Genomic DNA, 14,144 nt, shown 5'->3' on the forward strand with positions numbered 1-14,144 from the left:
AAATATATGGAGGCTTTACAGGGTGGTTACGCTTTCAGGGCGGTTTGTGGCTGTGAATTAATTAACTTCAGCCAGTACAATGAACTTCAAAAGAGAGTCTAATCAGAAAGTAACAGAAATGGCACCAAATTTTCCCTTATAATTGATTTTCAATTAATAACTTGATATTCAAAGGCTTGATCTAAACGCGATCCTGCATGCTTAACCTTTTGAGAGTTTTAACACGTGCGCACTTAACTCAATCACTTTTCTAACTGAGAATGTCTCAAAGACCTAATCAATTTATGTCCAAAAATTGCTTCAGTTATTCAAAATTCACATTAAAACAGAAGGTTTACTAGAAATTCTTTTATATCTTTGTCTTGCAGAATTTGTCTATCAATTTTACGATAACTGAATTCCTCGGAAGCACTAACAAGGCCTTTTCAAGGCTTATCAAAATTTATAACAATTTTTCGTGCATTTTGGGACAGTTTGATATTGTGCTCAAATTTATGTTTTTCTGAGCAAATTTCAAATTCTTATGGTATTAAACTTCCTGACGAATATTTCATAGACAACACTGTAATTCATGTATTTTTAAGAGGGACAATTTGTGTGTACATTAAACACTAGTTAAACTGAAAAGTTGAGGAAAAAGGAGTGTGAGTATCGAGACTCACACTCCAATTTTGTCATGTCAGGACACATGAAATGCGTGAGCGAGGCGTGCCTCATTAATAAATACTTCAATTAGGTATTTTGAAGTGAAAACCATCGAGACTAAACACCATTCATATTTCATTCATAAATTGAGACTTTAGTTAGTGAGGTCATTAAGCAGAACATCAATACGAGAACCATTAAGTACACTATCTAAATACTATATCTAATAAGTGGAATTCTATTAATGAGCTCTGAGATTCATTTGTGTATACACATTTTAATATCAACACGTGAGACTTTCCTCGGAAAAATTTTCTCCTAAATGCAAACTACAAAAGTTCAATGTTCGTAATCGTTCGCACCACGCCTATTTATCGGCGTCTCTCATTCATACTTCCTCATTGGCATCATTGGGCCAATTTTTGTCCGAAATCTCAAAGTCAAGATTCATCTTCTTTCCACCTCAGAAGAAGAAAAAATCAATTTCAGAGTGCGTAAAGGTGTGTACAGAACATAAATAGTCTACTGGCTATCGTCTTGCCTTAGAATAGAATGTACTTCCACACCCATATTCTGGGCACAGCTCACGAAGCTCCGCAGGAATTTGCCATAATGCTTGCGAGATGTGTGACACACAGGATGTTATTACGAAACGCAAAGCCTTTTGCTCACAAAGTCTGTCCTATTCAATTCCACGCGTTTTGCAAGACACTTCAAAAAAGCGGAAGGTGTTCATAAAGCTCTCGATTTCAACACTTTGTTGTAAATCTCGTGATGGCACTTTCATTTAGTTCTTCACACCCACACTCACGCACTCATTGAAGAGTCACTTTTATCCCGGCGGCATTCCATATTCCGTCATCGCACATTATGTCACTGGGGAGTGGAAATTTATTCGGATATTCCTCGCTAAATGCAGCTATATGTATATAATCACTTTTCTTCGCTTTTCCACACACGCACGCCGTGGCACATTTTTCCGAAGCACTCTTTTCTTTCTATTTTTACGTCTCGACTGCAGTTAATATCTCGACTGTTTGCCTCTGCAGAGCCACGCTATTACATCATAAATGCTGTGAGGGAGGCATGGAAATCTGCACCCTTGTTCGGCATCCCACCCAATCACACACAATCCAATATCGCGCCCCTTTCGCGGACTCTTCCTCTGTCCGTTGCAGTGAATTTCCTCCTCAGCGCGAAACGACGGGTCTCTTTGCATGAAAATCACCACTAAACAGCTCGCAAAGTACACTACAATCACCAAAGCTGGGAGAACCCTTAGAAACTCTCGTAATTACAGACTATGCAGACTTTCTAGCATTCCTTCCACCGACTTTTGCATTGATAAAACACCATCACAGAGTCCAACACCCGGAAGATTTTCACTTTTGCACGAAAATCCACTTTCTTCCTGTCCAACAAATCGATCCACAATTCACGCTGCGGCCGTGCTGCGGTGAACAGGAGCTTTTCACACGACAGGGTGGAAATCCAACGTGAAAATCAATGCAAACCCGAACGCCATGTTTTATACACACAGAGCGCAGTAGAATGAAATAAGGTGAACTCGTGAACGTAATATGGGAAAGTCGCAATCTCTTTCTCGCAGAATTTTCTCTCCGTTCCGGTATAGTAGGATAAACGCATGCGTCCTGAGCACTGACGAGGGGAGAACAACACACACTTTCCACAGCGTTAATGCAAAAGTACGCCCGGTCATTTAACGCTACTGGATTCGGTACATTCGGTAGCATTCAAATAGGGGAAAACGGAGCTAGAAAAATAGTATAAATCGAGAGTGGATTCGACTTTCGTACGGTGCAAATCATTTATTTCATAATTTGCAGTGTGATAATTGTGCTAAACGGTTGATCGAGAGTGTTTAGGCACACAATAGAAATTTTGCATATTTGAAAATAAAATAAACATTTTTCATTTCAGAATTACAAATTGCCCTACACAAATGCAATATTCAATCCTATTCTGTTCTCTAATTTTTTATTCTATATTTTTCAATTGTATTCTTTAATAACGTAAAATAATGTAGTACAATCTTCAATCAACGATTTCCCACCTGGCGCGAAAGAAAGTGATATGGCGAGTGACGTGCACATTATGCAAATGTCGTGTATGAATTTGAGAAACATTAAAACAATTCAGTGACCGTGACAATTGTAAAATGGAACTGATTTTATGCTGTAAATACAAATCAGTGAAAATTTAGTGAAATTTCCACTGACCTTCCGGCTGGAAAAAATGTTATCAAATTGAAATTCACCACGCACGTCACAAATTCCATCTACTTTCATTGCTTTTGCCATTGCACAAAAACGAAAGTACAGATAATGATTTGGCTAAATGGGCTAAATGTGAACAATATTTGCAAGATGTATAAAATGTTTGGCATTAAGCACTTCATCTTTTGATGAATGCAATAAATGTTGCTATGGGAAATTAATATTAATACCTTTTTTCTGGGTTTTGTATCTTTGAGTTTCAATGCGCCTCATAAATTTACACACTTTTTCAACAAATGGAGGAGACTTTTTTGCCGAATGCACGATGAATGGTCAAAAGTTAGGGAAAAAACCATATGTTTAATCAGTCTTGGGTGCTACGTACAAAAGTAAATAGTGATTCAAAGACAAACAACTCTGTCGATTTATGCGGAGATTCAGGACCAAACTTTCGGCAAATATTTTCTGCATATTGACGGATTTTTTCGCCTTTGCTGTTGTCATACTTCCTGGAAGGTCGTCACATGTCTTTATTTGGTTTGTATTGTGAATTCATTTGACTTACATTTGAGTATGATTTCCCAATTTCGTGTCTGGTGTCTTCTTGTGCTTTGGTTTTACACATTTTTGTGTGAGAGTTTTCGTCTCGTCTTGGATACAACAAATATGTCTCTATGACCATATTTACCCACTCCACAACTCACCAACTCAGTCGCATTGTTAGCGAGCTCGAGATACCTCGACTCTTGAATTACGCTTCTTTACAATTTGACCACTGGCCGAGGAAGTTGGGGATTTACTGTGGGAATTGCCTGTGCATAAGAAAAATTCAGCTGAACAGACAATAAAGTGTCCTGGAAAATCAAGTTTTGTGATAAGATCAGTTGCTTAAGAGCTTTTATTATAGGTTTGTTTCTCATTTGTTTAACGCTTTAGAATACATTTTTTCCTAATTTTTGTATTTTCTTAGTAGTTTTGAGTACCAAAAAGTGAGTGAAAATGGTGGAAAACACTGTGACTTTTGCGCAATTCTTCGCTGGAAAGAACATATTTGTGACTGGAGGAACAGGATTTCTGGGATCAGTTCTGATTGAGTCCTTGCTCAGAGTGTCACCCGACATTGGACAAATTTACGTGCTGGTGCGCGACAAGAACGGCAGTTTGGCGGATAAACGCATTCAGCGGATGCTTTCGAAGCCCGTGAGTTTATCTCTTAACCCTGAGTCTCTAACCCAAATGCATGTCTCGTCCGCAAGAATATCCGAAACATGCGTGATTAATATGTGCATATTGAACTTATAAAATCCCCCATCAAATATGGTGACAGCCAAATCGACGGTTGCCACAAGATTTACACATTTTCATGGTCAATGTGAAAGTGTAAATGAAAAATGATGGAGCGGCCAGTGCGTAATGCCACCCAAAGCATTGTTTTGTAAAGAAAAACCTTGTTACGCAATGTCTTTCCTCGCCCATTGCAGCTCTTCAAAAACCACTCCTCGGCAGCGTTTAAGAAAATTGTGCCCGTCGTCGGGGAATTGACTGCTGAAAATTTGGATTTCTCCTCTTCCGTCCTTCATGACATCACGAAGAATGTCAATATCATTTTTCACAGTGCCGCAACGATCAAATTCAATTCGCAACTCAAGACGGCAATCGATATCAATGTCCTGGGCACGCTCAGAACCATCGAATTGGCTAAGCGGCTGGACAATCTTGCGGCCTACGTGTACTTCTCCACGGCCTTCTGCAACAGCAACAATCGCGGCCTGATCCTGGAGAAAGTCTACCCGTCGCACAAAGATCCGTATGAGATGATGCGGTTGGCCACAGAGCCACACCTTCTGCCTGACATCTCAGATTGCGAGGGTGTGAAGGAGATCATCGGGCAGCATCCCAACACTTACACCTTCACCAAGCAAATGGCAGAGAATTTGATAGTGAGGGAAATGGCAGGATTGCCCGTGGCGCTAATCCGACCCTCTGTCGGTAAGTCACTTAAGGCATTTAATCATTCATAACAACCACAGCAAATCCGCCCATCAAAATATGTGATTTTCAGTTCATGACGCTTGTCTTGGGCCAAGCAAATTCAGGTACAGTTAAAGTATTCTTTGCTCTGATGAGCGGCAATTCTATCACCAAGGGGCAAGTCATAAGGCAATTTATGAGGAAAGTTAATGCTCTCAATCAAATATTTAATTATTGATTATTATTTGTATGGGAAAAATCAAAGAATTGAATATTCATGAATAATTTATTAAATTTTCTCTCAAAATTGCACATTTAAACAAGCTTAAGCAACTGTTTGTCATATGAATGTTTATCGTGTTTGGTCTCAATCTTTTCCTACCTTTCTAGTGTATGGAACATACGAGCATCCCGTGCAAGGATGGGTTGGCAATGCAAACAGCGGACATCTGGGCTTCCTGGCCGGCTATGTGAAAGGCGTCTTTCGCACCATGACTGGAAATCCCTCTTCCGTCATCGCGATCATTCCGTGTGACTACGTCATCAACTCCACGCTGGCCATGGCGTGGTACGTAGGCACGCGCAAGATCGCGCAACCCGAAGTAATACACTGCACGTCGACACACGAGGAGAATCCCATAACGCTGAAGGAATTATGCGACATCTTTAACCGCAGCGCGGCTCTACATCCTTGCGACAAGTTCCTCTGGAAGCCACATTGTCAGCTGAGGAACTCTTTCCGTTACACAATCTTCTTCTACCTCTTTCACATTCTGCCCGCCATGGTTGTGTGGATTCCCGAGAAGATAACAGGTCTCGGAATCAGGCGAATGAGGTGAGCTTCAATGCGATTCTGTTGTCGGTAATCCGTTGAGTGATTTATCTTGTTTTGCAGTGTCTTGGATGCCATGCGAGTGTTCGACAGAGGCACGAAAGCCTTCGATTACTTCATGAATCAGGACTTTAGATACTCCGTCCAGAATTCTCTGCGCATCATGCGGACGATGAGCGACGAAGACGCGCAGAGATACTGCTTTGATGCCGCGCGCTGCGACTGGAGTGAATTGATAGCGAGATGCTTCAAGGGCTTGCGGCTCTACTACTTCAAGGAGTCCGCCAACACGACCCTCAAGCACAGAGTCATCCGAAAAGTGTGAGTTTGAGTGCAACGCATGCTAATAAGCGATTTGGCAGTGTTTGTGCGGCAAAATTAAACCAAGATCTGCTGTGAACTAATTAAAATCGTATTTATTGTTTGTCTTTCAGATTCGAAATTGGGTATTACTTTGGATTTGGTGTAATCTATGCATTTGCTTACATATTCTTCTACGTTCTGTCTAAGGATCCTGTCATTTCCTTTGCAATCTCTAGCGTTATTCTACTATTTTTAATTTGGTTGTAAGTTTATAATTGTTATCTTTTGATTTTTAAAGAAAAATAAATGCAAAAATTCAGAAGCAGCCCTGTGAAAAAGTATTTTTTTTAGAGTAATTGAAAGCATGTTTTGAAAGTGCGCATAAAATATGTTCATCACAGTTTTAATAATAATAATAATATAAAGATTTAAACTGTATCTGAGCAAAATCTCAGTTTTATTCATTCTAAGGACTCTAAGATAAAAAACAACCTGAGTTAGAATTTTAGAGGAAAAAATTAAGCCAATAGTAAATGTTCAAAAACATAGAAGACTTTATTTTTGGATGATTCGGGACAGATTACATCATAAGATGAGTTCTTAGTTGGTAAATTTCTTTCATTTTGTAAGTACTTTCTTTTAAAATACGAAATAAATATTGGTCAAAATCCCAAGTGTTTCTTTCACTGACAATATCATCATCATCACCTTTCAATGTGTATATTTTTCAATACATGTCCTAAACTTTTTTCTTCGAAAATTCACACAGATATGAAGAGTTTTATAGGTCAATATATAGCATTTAATAATACAATTCCTTGGCAAGACCTTCAATCCTGTTTTCATTTATAAGGGTGCCTCCAATGGAAAAGTGTGTATATGAAGATTCTACATCTCTTTGTCTTTTATACTTTCAAAATACTGGCGATTTAAATGGCATTTTCTTAGCAACCATCCTACAAATTTGCCGTGTAAGCTCTAAAATGGCCCAATTTGAATTTCATCTCCTTAGTGAGTTAATAAATTATTTCTACACTTAGCAAAGCAGCTGATAAGTAACTAAAAGCAATGAAAATGATCATTCGAGTTAAAATTAGTGTCTTTTAGTGAAAAAGAATCGACTAGATATCATATTAAGTGAACAGAACGTTAAGTTTATTGACTGAATCTAATACCCTAAAATCATTTTCTTCCTCAATTTTATCACATAGAAGTAGTTAATGTAGTAATTTCCCTAAATATACATAAATATGCATCTTTATACCTAAAATGAGTCAACTACATTCCTTTTTGCTCTACCGCCTAAATATCTTAGAACACTATTTGATTATCGTCCTGCATAGTTTTCAATAGAATGCAATTCCAGCATAAGATATGAGTTTAGGCAAGAAAGGAAACCAACTTATTTACAGTGAAGAGTGTAGAGACCATTCAAGAATAGCACCGTATGAAATACAAACGTCGAACATAAACAAATTCGTTTAGAGATTACGCAAGTCGCTTGGAAGAATTATCTCGTCACTGGTTGTGAGTTTTTGAGTGTACATTTTCGTTAAAGCTTTGTATCCTACTAAAATCTCTCTAGGTAGAATTTGTCACAACATTTATAATGATTTTTGCTTTTTGATCTCTCTTTTCTAATCTTGGCCATTTTTTTTACCTGTGCTCTAGCACAACCAAATTATTTGATTTCTCTTCTAATTGATATATGCTTTGCTACAAGATTTACTTGCTTCATTTCCATGGCAGTTTTTCAATGATCCTTTCCATCTGTTTTCACCTCGTCGTGTTTCTTCTCTGTGTCGATAAAGAGCAGCGGAACCATTCCAATGAGACAACCAATTGTTATTCCCAATATTCGTCCCTGAAATTCACACTCTTCTCAGCAAAAGAAATCATTCTAGACAAAATTAGAGAAACTCACCAGACTCGCGCTGCGGCGACTCTCCTTCATCTCCATCTGGAATTTCGACAGCGGCGGAACTTTGAACCCAAGACTCTCGCACAGTCGCTCCACGTAGACGGCAGAACCCAAGCCCGCAACATCGCTGATCGTGTTCCCCAATCCAGCTGCCGCCATGGTCGAGAGACACATGTAACCACCCAGTGTTTGTTCAATGTAGTCCCCCTAATTATGCGAAAAAGATCACAGGTTACGCAAATGTTTACAGAGTAAGCAAAGTGGCGATTTTTCTTACGCAAACGATCATCATGAAATTGTCAAGAAAACCAAATCCAATAAACGGCAATCCATTCACTAAGACCACTAAAACGGATCAAAGGAAAACGAAATGATAGTTTATCGACTGATTATGTTAGTCAGTGGCACAATAAGACGAGACTTTTACTGAATTCTCAGAATTTGCTTTCGAAACTCCGTCCATTTAAATTTTCCACCAATAAATAAGTTGTTTTTGCATATTATAGCAGATCCTTTGTGTTCCTAAGACTGCAATGAAATGCTAAAATTAGATTTGCTCATTGAAATGCACTGAAATCGTTTCCATCGACAAGATAATGCAAAGTTTTAACTTTGACCACTTCACAAAGAAACTCATCATACAAAATATGCTTCAAGTTTTCTTCTCTTCACTGCCAAAAGCCTTTTGGCAGTGAAAAAAAAAGTTTTCTTCTATTCGAACTTTTGTATTAAAGTGGAGTCAAATTAAAAAATGTTTCTAATTTTCAACTTAGAAGACTTAGAGTTATAAGTTAGGTAGAATTAAAATTAAACTGACGTTTTTTTATAAATACTACAATCTCAATCTTATTACGCCACTTGTGATGAAAGATGCATAATTGGCTTAACATTGGACTGAATTTCACTACATTTTTAGAATTTCTCATTATATTTCTTTACAGTGTCGTTAAATGTTTTCGCCAAATGATGTCATTAAATGTCGCTTAATTTCTTTTCGTGAATTTGTCCAACATTTCAAGCCACAGATTTATAGGATTCAAGTACACTTACACTGCATTTTCTGACTACTGGTTGGAGGTGACTTTACTTCCTCTGCAAGTACACATTGATGGGAAGAGGGTTAACGAGATAGAGCACGGAGTCGTAAACGTCCAACAACTCTCTCCGGGTTGTTGTGACAACATAATTAAGAGCGCGATTAGCTGAGAAAATGTTACAAAGCTCTAGTGAAGAGGGATTATTCATGCATGAGATGCTATTTGTCAGGATCATGCAATCTAAGGCCCATCCCAAGTGCAGAAAGGAAGTCTTGCGTGCGGGAAAGCCAAAAAGACAGGAGAGATTCTTGCTCGTACCCAATTTCTTCTGCAGATAGTCTTCGGGCAATTTACAGTGCGACCCGATTTCGTCTCCAGTCCGGCCTGTTGCATCCGGCGATATCCTCCGCATTCTGCCACTTCGCCAGCGAGCAGTGCCCAGTTGAGGTCCTTCAGCGCGTGCGAGCATTTGCAACAATTTACAATATTATCGCCTTATCAACAGAGACGTTTTTTTTCGGGGCAAGAGAACTTGAGTGCCTCTATGATCAGATAGAGAGAGAGATAAGGACACTGAGATTGTCGAAGGCATCAACGTGAAATCAGTGTGAAGTGTCGAGCAACGTCTCAATCACACACATACAACATAAGATAAGAGATTGTACACCAACTTCACACACTTTTTGGGGTGCAGGGAAGGGGGCGAAATTCACGCAAGGCAGATTAAGTCGTGTAAATCCTCGCGGATTGTTATCGTAAATGTTGAAGTGAATGGCATAATCAATGCGGCAAGAGCTGAATGTCTTCCTCACCTTCAAACTTGCGCCTGGACGATGACTCATACTGGGCGAGAGCATTCTTGAGATTCTCCCTCTCGTCCGCGGACAAGTTGTCCACAAACTCACTCGCCTCCTCGGCACTGAGATTCCTCGCAGCGTCACTTCCTATCCATCGATGTGTGACGGAATTGCCAGGCATTTGCCAGCCACTTCCAGCCATCCTTCCGAGCGCCCCAAGAGTCTTGCTGGCACTCCTGGTCAGCAATCGCGACGTCTGACCGCAACGCAGGAGGAAGCAGAAGGACTTGTTGCAACTCATGATAATCACAAACACTTTTCGATGCACTTGAACCAAAATATATCACGAAAATCACACCAAAAATAGAATTATTTGGGAGAGAAGAAGAGTTTTGCAAACTCTCGACGACAGAAAATAAATGATTCGTGCCTTTCCGACGATTCTCGCTCACAATCGTACCTCACATTCCACGTGAGAGTGCAAAATTTCGTGAAAACAACAAGACAGCGAAAGATTGCCTGAAATTTTCAAATAGAAGCGATAAACGTATCGAATTAACCCATAAAGAGGAAAATAGCATTTTAGCAACTTCTGCAGAATAACTATGAAAAAGAAGAAGAAAAATTAAAAGATTGGGTTTAAGATAAGATGACATTCGGCATAAGAATGGATATAGAAACACAATAGCAATTACATGAAAATGTTTCACATTTCCAACAAAGTGTTCGCCAGTCATTGAATAAAACAATAAGAAGTAGAGAAGTCGGTAGAAAGCGATTAAAACAGAATTCGCATGAGAATTCAACTCACAAGATAACAGTATCATTTTCCACAAATGGCTAATCATTTACTTTGTTTAAATACTTTCGCTTGCGTTGAGTCTCTCAACAGATTCCCTTTCATTCGGGTGTAGCAGAGTTAAAAAAAAAGATATTAACTAACAAGCAATGAACACAAACATAGTGACGTTAAGTTTGTTTCTTACTTTAGTATTAAATGGTGAGCCTCTGTGTTGTGTAAGTTTTGTTTGCATTTCCACTAATCTATTGATTGCGTTGTGTCTCACAGCAATTTCTGTATCAAGTGCTCAAGGCAAAGTTATCGAGAAGCCAGACTCGCATCCTATTCACAGACTTAACAGAGGCAAAAGGGAAATTCGTATAAATGCAGATTTCAATGATTTTTCCAAACTCGGTAAATTCTACAATAAATACGCTTGTGTCATATTCAAAATTGGGTCTTGGACATTCGGTGGCGCTGGAGCTTCGATTTCAATTAGAATCAAAGAAATACACTCGATTTCACAAATAGACCAAAGAACTAAAGACAAAATACTGCTCAGAACTGGAATCTTCATTGTCAAAAACCATTCAAATTCTACTGCAGAAGCACAAAGTCACTCATTTTCCTATAAAAAAATCTACACTGAATCTCTGAGTATTGCAAATACCAAAGGATTCATTGGAACCATTAAAATACCAATTGCAGGTGTGGAATTAAATCCAACTGTGATATTTTCCAACACTGAAACCACCACTAAAACAGAATCTATCGAGGAATTGGTCACAATTCCTCCACAAAAAGTGATTTTGAGTCCGAGAAGTATGAAAAATGTGAAATATAAACTTTACAGACAGGAAATTGAGCAGAAATACGATGTAACTTTCACAGTTGATCCAAGTTCTGAACTCTCCGTGACGTGCTTTTCAGGCATTTTCTCCGGCCACATAAGGACAAAGTATCTTTACTTGTTGGATTATATTAAGTTTATGTACGAAAAGAATAAATTATCCGTTGATACGGAATTCATAGAATACAATTATGCCAAGAATGAATTGCTGATCAAGAACTATTGTATTACACGAACTCTTGTTACTGATATAGTTGAAGTTACTCTTGGCGATGAAGAATCATTAGAATAATACTCACTATGTATCCTTTTGCCTAATAAACTCTGTATTTTTCTTTTTCTATTTCAATTGCGACTCTCCTTCATAACAGTGTGCGTCAATTTGCTCGACTTCAACATCTCAGACGTTCGATCAGTGCCCATGATCGCTGCCATCTGCAGCGCGTCGTACTTTGTGTAGAGAACAGTCACAGAAGTGTGCGCATCCAGACCGTCTCGTGGATTCTGGTACGCTTCCTGCATGAGATTGATGAGTTCCGCATAGAAGTGCGGCCACGCCGGCGGCTGATACATGACAATGTGTCGAATGCCTTTGATTCTCGTGCGCCGATAGAAGTGCGCCCTCTCCGTGTACAACATAAAGTGCGCTCCGCTGTGGAAGAACATGTCTCTGGCTCTGGCGATCTTGCCCTCTTCCGTGTATTCGCACACTTGCACGAAGTTGATGGACTCCTTCTTGAAGTGATTGCGAATGCGCACAAAGTCAAAGTAATTCGGAACGAAGATCAGACAATGTGCCATGAAAGAGGCTTTGATGCGCGGCAGAATTGTTCTGATGAAGTACTCGAAGCGTGTGTCGTGCGCTGTTTCCAGTGATTTCACGTCAATGCGGTGGAAGACTTGGTTGATCTGAATCGCCACTTGCTGCACAGATCCCGAAGCGATGGAATTCGCCATGCGAACGCTGCCGCGGTAATTTCTGCATTGTCTGCTCAGAAGAGACACGAATTCCGGCAGGTCGTGATTGGCGAAGAGCAGAGTTTGCCTGTAGAAGCGCGACCAACCGTTGAGACACCACGACCGAACTCTGGAGAAGTCTGCAAGGAATCAAGCATGAAATATGGACAATTTGTCTAAATTCACCCTCGACTTTACCTGTGTTCTTCCTTGTTTGCAAAGTCAAGTGCAAGTGGTCGAAAATGTGAAGCAAATGAAGCCAATTCTGCGTCATAATCACATCCATCTGGTCAATGATGAGCATCTCAATGGAGGACAGAAAGTCGTAATCTCGCTCCTCATCTCCAGACGCTCCAATGATCATCCGAAGACCCAGCGGAGAGGCGATGATCAAGTCTGAGGAGTAAAACTCAGAGTAGAGCTTCACACTCCTCTTCGTCACAGAGATTCCAACGCGGAAATTGTCATCTGTATTTCCACAGAATATCTTCTCGTAGTCCTCTGGTTTGGGATTGTTCTTGGGGAAGTCCAGCTCCTCTCCTGTGAACTCTTCCTGAAATCTCTTATAGTTTGTCACCCTTCCAGATCGATTTGCCTCAGGCAACAGAAGTCCAATCAGTGCGTTGATGACGAGATAAGCAGAATTCTTGAATGGCAGGATTATCAGCACTTTAGGTCTGGTCAGACCTTGATCTCTGCACTTGTCCGGATCTTTTGCCGTCTTTCCGTTGTGCTGAGTGACTTTCGTGTAGCTTTTGAGAACGTGATTCATTGCGTGAAGACAGTAAATGGTGCGAATCTCTTCGGCATTCTCAAAAGTCCTCCGTGGCATATAAAAATCCTGATAATTGTTGACGATAGAGAAAATTTCCGCCTGCAGATCAGTAAAATTACCAATATTCTTCTGAATCTGCGACTTTATATGCAGATCATCTTTAGAAGACGATCGTTCAGGAATTGTGCCTTCCTCAGCGAACTTCTCCGCGTCCTCGAGAAGGAGAAGCTTCTTCTTGGAACAATGTGACTTGGTAGTTTTAGGGATATTGATCACAAGGCGCCCTAGATTTGGCCAAGAAGATATTTTCTGCTCAGAAACCTCAATTTCGCCATCTTTTGCGACAATTTCATACAATTCCTGACTGATATTGTAATCTAAGTGACTCAAATATGGATCCGTGATGCCTGTATTATCTTCCTCTGGATCTTCTGCCTCAGATTCAACGTCTTCAGGCTCTAAAATCTGTTCTAGACGGGGTTTCTTTGGAGAATCGTGAATATTTTCTTCCTCCTCGTCCGCCTCCTCCTCCTCCTCGTCTTCAGACTCTGAGGAAGTCTCTATCGCCTTAGACGTCTTGCTAGATACATTTAGCATGGATAGAACTTTACCATAGTAGTCACTCTCCTCCTCAGCTTCATCTGCGCTCTCATCATCATCCTCCGGATCACAATTGACAAACTGATCATGCCTCTTTTGACTTCTCTCGTCAATCTGCTGTCGCTTCCTCAGGATCTCCTCATTCTCCGTGTTCCGCTGAATATTCTTCATTTTCTTCACAAATCTGTACTTTTCCCCCAGCTTCTGCTTCTCCTTCGCCTTTGAGCGCTCCCGGAATCGCAAATTCTTCCGGGAGTGTTTGTAATTCTTCCTGTGTGTATTTCCTCCATTTTTATTCTTAGAATTCTTGTTTTTCACCATATTCACACTCTCTTACACACTATTTTCTGCGGTAAAACTGCGTAAAAGCAGGAAAATCCCGTGAAATCTTGCCCCAAAAACGTAAACAAATCCACGTTGTTTTCACTTTTGGATGAC

The 14,144-nt window shown here is 39.9% G+C and overlaps 3 protein-coding genes across 4 annotated transcripts; 1 reads left to right on the forward strand and 2 right to left on the reverse strand.

The window, feature by feature from the left end:
• The first annotated feature begins 3,881 nt into the window (after nt 1-3,881).
• On the forward strand, nt 3,882-6,010 carry LOC132257992 (putative fatty acyl-CoA reductase CG8303). Its single transcript, XM_059755080.1, has 4 exons — nt 3,882-4,082; nt 4,364-4,871; nt 5,244-5,688; nt 5,749-6,010. The coding sequence occupies exons 1-4, from the start codon at nt 3,882-3,884 to the stop codon at nt 6,008-6,010; spliced, it is 1,416 nt and encodes a 471-aa protein (XP_059611063.1).
• Nucleotides 6,011-6,050: 40 nt separating this feature from the next.
• Nucleotides 6,051-10,120, reverse strand: LOC132258880 (transmembrane protein 65). 2 transcript variants are annotated; one of them, XM_059756409.1, is made up of 6 exons: nt 9,759-10,120; nt 9,265-9,396; nt 8,960-9,001; nt 8,187-8,254; nt 7,913-8,116; nt 6,051-7,852 (listed from the first exon to the last, which is right to left on the reverse strand). In XM_059756409.1, the coding sequence occupies exons 1-6, from the start codon at nt 10,042-10,044 to the stop codon at nt 7,742-7,744; spliced, it is 843 nt and encodes a 280-aa protein (XP_059612392.1). In that variant the 5' UTR covers nt 10,045-10,120; the 3' UTR covers nt 6,051-7,741. The 2 variants fall into 2 exon arrangements, with proteins under 2 accessions (XP_059612392.1, XP_059612394.1); XM_059756411.1 differs by lacking the exon at nt 9,265-9,396.
• Nucleotides 10,121-11,618: 1,498 nt separating this feature from the next.
• On the reverse strand, nt 11,619-14,060 carry LOC132257426 (U3 small nucleolar RNA-associated protein 25 homolog). The gene is made up of 2 exons (XM_059754313.1): nt 12,530-14,060; nt 11,619-12,471 (listed from the first exon to the last, which is right to left on the reverse strand). Exons 1-2 carry the CDS (start codon nt 14,025-14,027, stop codon nt 11,720-11,722), a joined length of 2,250 nt encoding a protein of 749 aa, XP_059610296.1. The 5' UTR covers nt 14,028-14,060; the 3' UTR covers nt 11,619-11,719.
• Nucleotides 14,061-14,144: the final 84 nt, after the last annotated feature.

This window comes from Phlebotomus argentipes, unplaced genomic scaffold (genome assembly GCF_947086385.1).
Source record: "Phlebotomus argentipes unplaced genomic scaffold, Phlebotomus argentipes genome assembly scaffold_4, whole genome shotgun sequence".
Classification (NCBI taxonomy): Eukaryota; Metazoa; Arthropoda; class Insecta; order Diptera; family Psychodidae; genus Phlebotomus; species Phlebotomus argentipes.

What these genes read in the sequence shown, in the direction of transcription:
- LOC132257992 (XM_059755080.1), top strand. Translation starts at nt 3,882, where the DNA reads ATGGTGGAAAACACTGTGACTTTTGCGCAATTCTTCGCTGGAAAGAAC. An exon ending in GCTAATCCGACCCTCTGTCG is followed by an intron (nt 4,872 to 5,243) that starts GTAAGTCACTTA and finishes CTACCTTTCTAG; the next exon opens with TGTATGGAACATACGAGCAT. An exon ending in CTCGGAATCAGGCGAATGAG is followed by an intron (nt 5,689 to 5,748) that starts GTGAGCTTCAAT and finishes CTTGTTTTGCAG; the next exon opens with TGTCTTGGATGCCATGCGAG.
- LOC132258880 (XM_059756409.1), bottom strand. Translation starts at nt 10,044, where the DNA reads ATGAGTTGCAACAAGTCCTTCTGCTTCCTCCTGCGTTGCGGTCAGACG. An exon ending in GTCCAGGCGCAAGTTTGAAG is followed by an intron (nt 9,397 to 9,758) that starts GTGAGGAAGACA and finishes CACGCGCTGAAG; the next exon opens with GACCTCAACTGGGCACTGCT. An exon ending in CAGTAGTCAGAAAATGCAGT is followed by an intron (nt 8,255 to 8,959) that starts GTAAGTGTACTT and finishes GATCCGTTTTAG; the next exon opens with TGGTCTTAGTGAATGGATTG.
- LOC132257426 (XM_059754313.1), bottom strand. Translation starts at nt 14,027, where the DNA reads ATGGTGAAAAACAAGAATTCTAAGAATAAAAATGGAGGAAATACACAC. An exon ending in GCAAACAAGGAAGAACACAG is followed by an intron (nt 12,472 to 12,529) that starts GTAAAGTCGAGG and finishes GATTCCTTGCAG; the next exon opens with ACTTCTCCAGAGTTCGGTCG.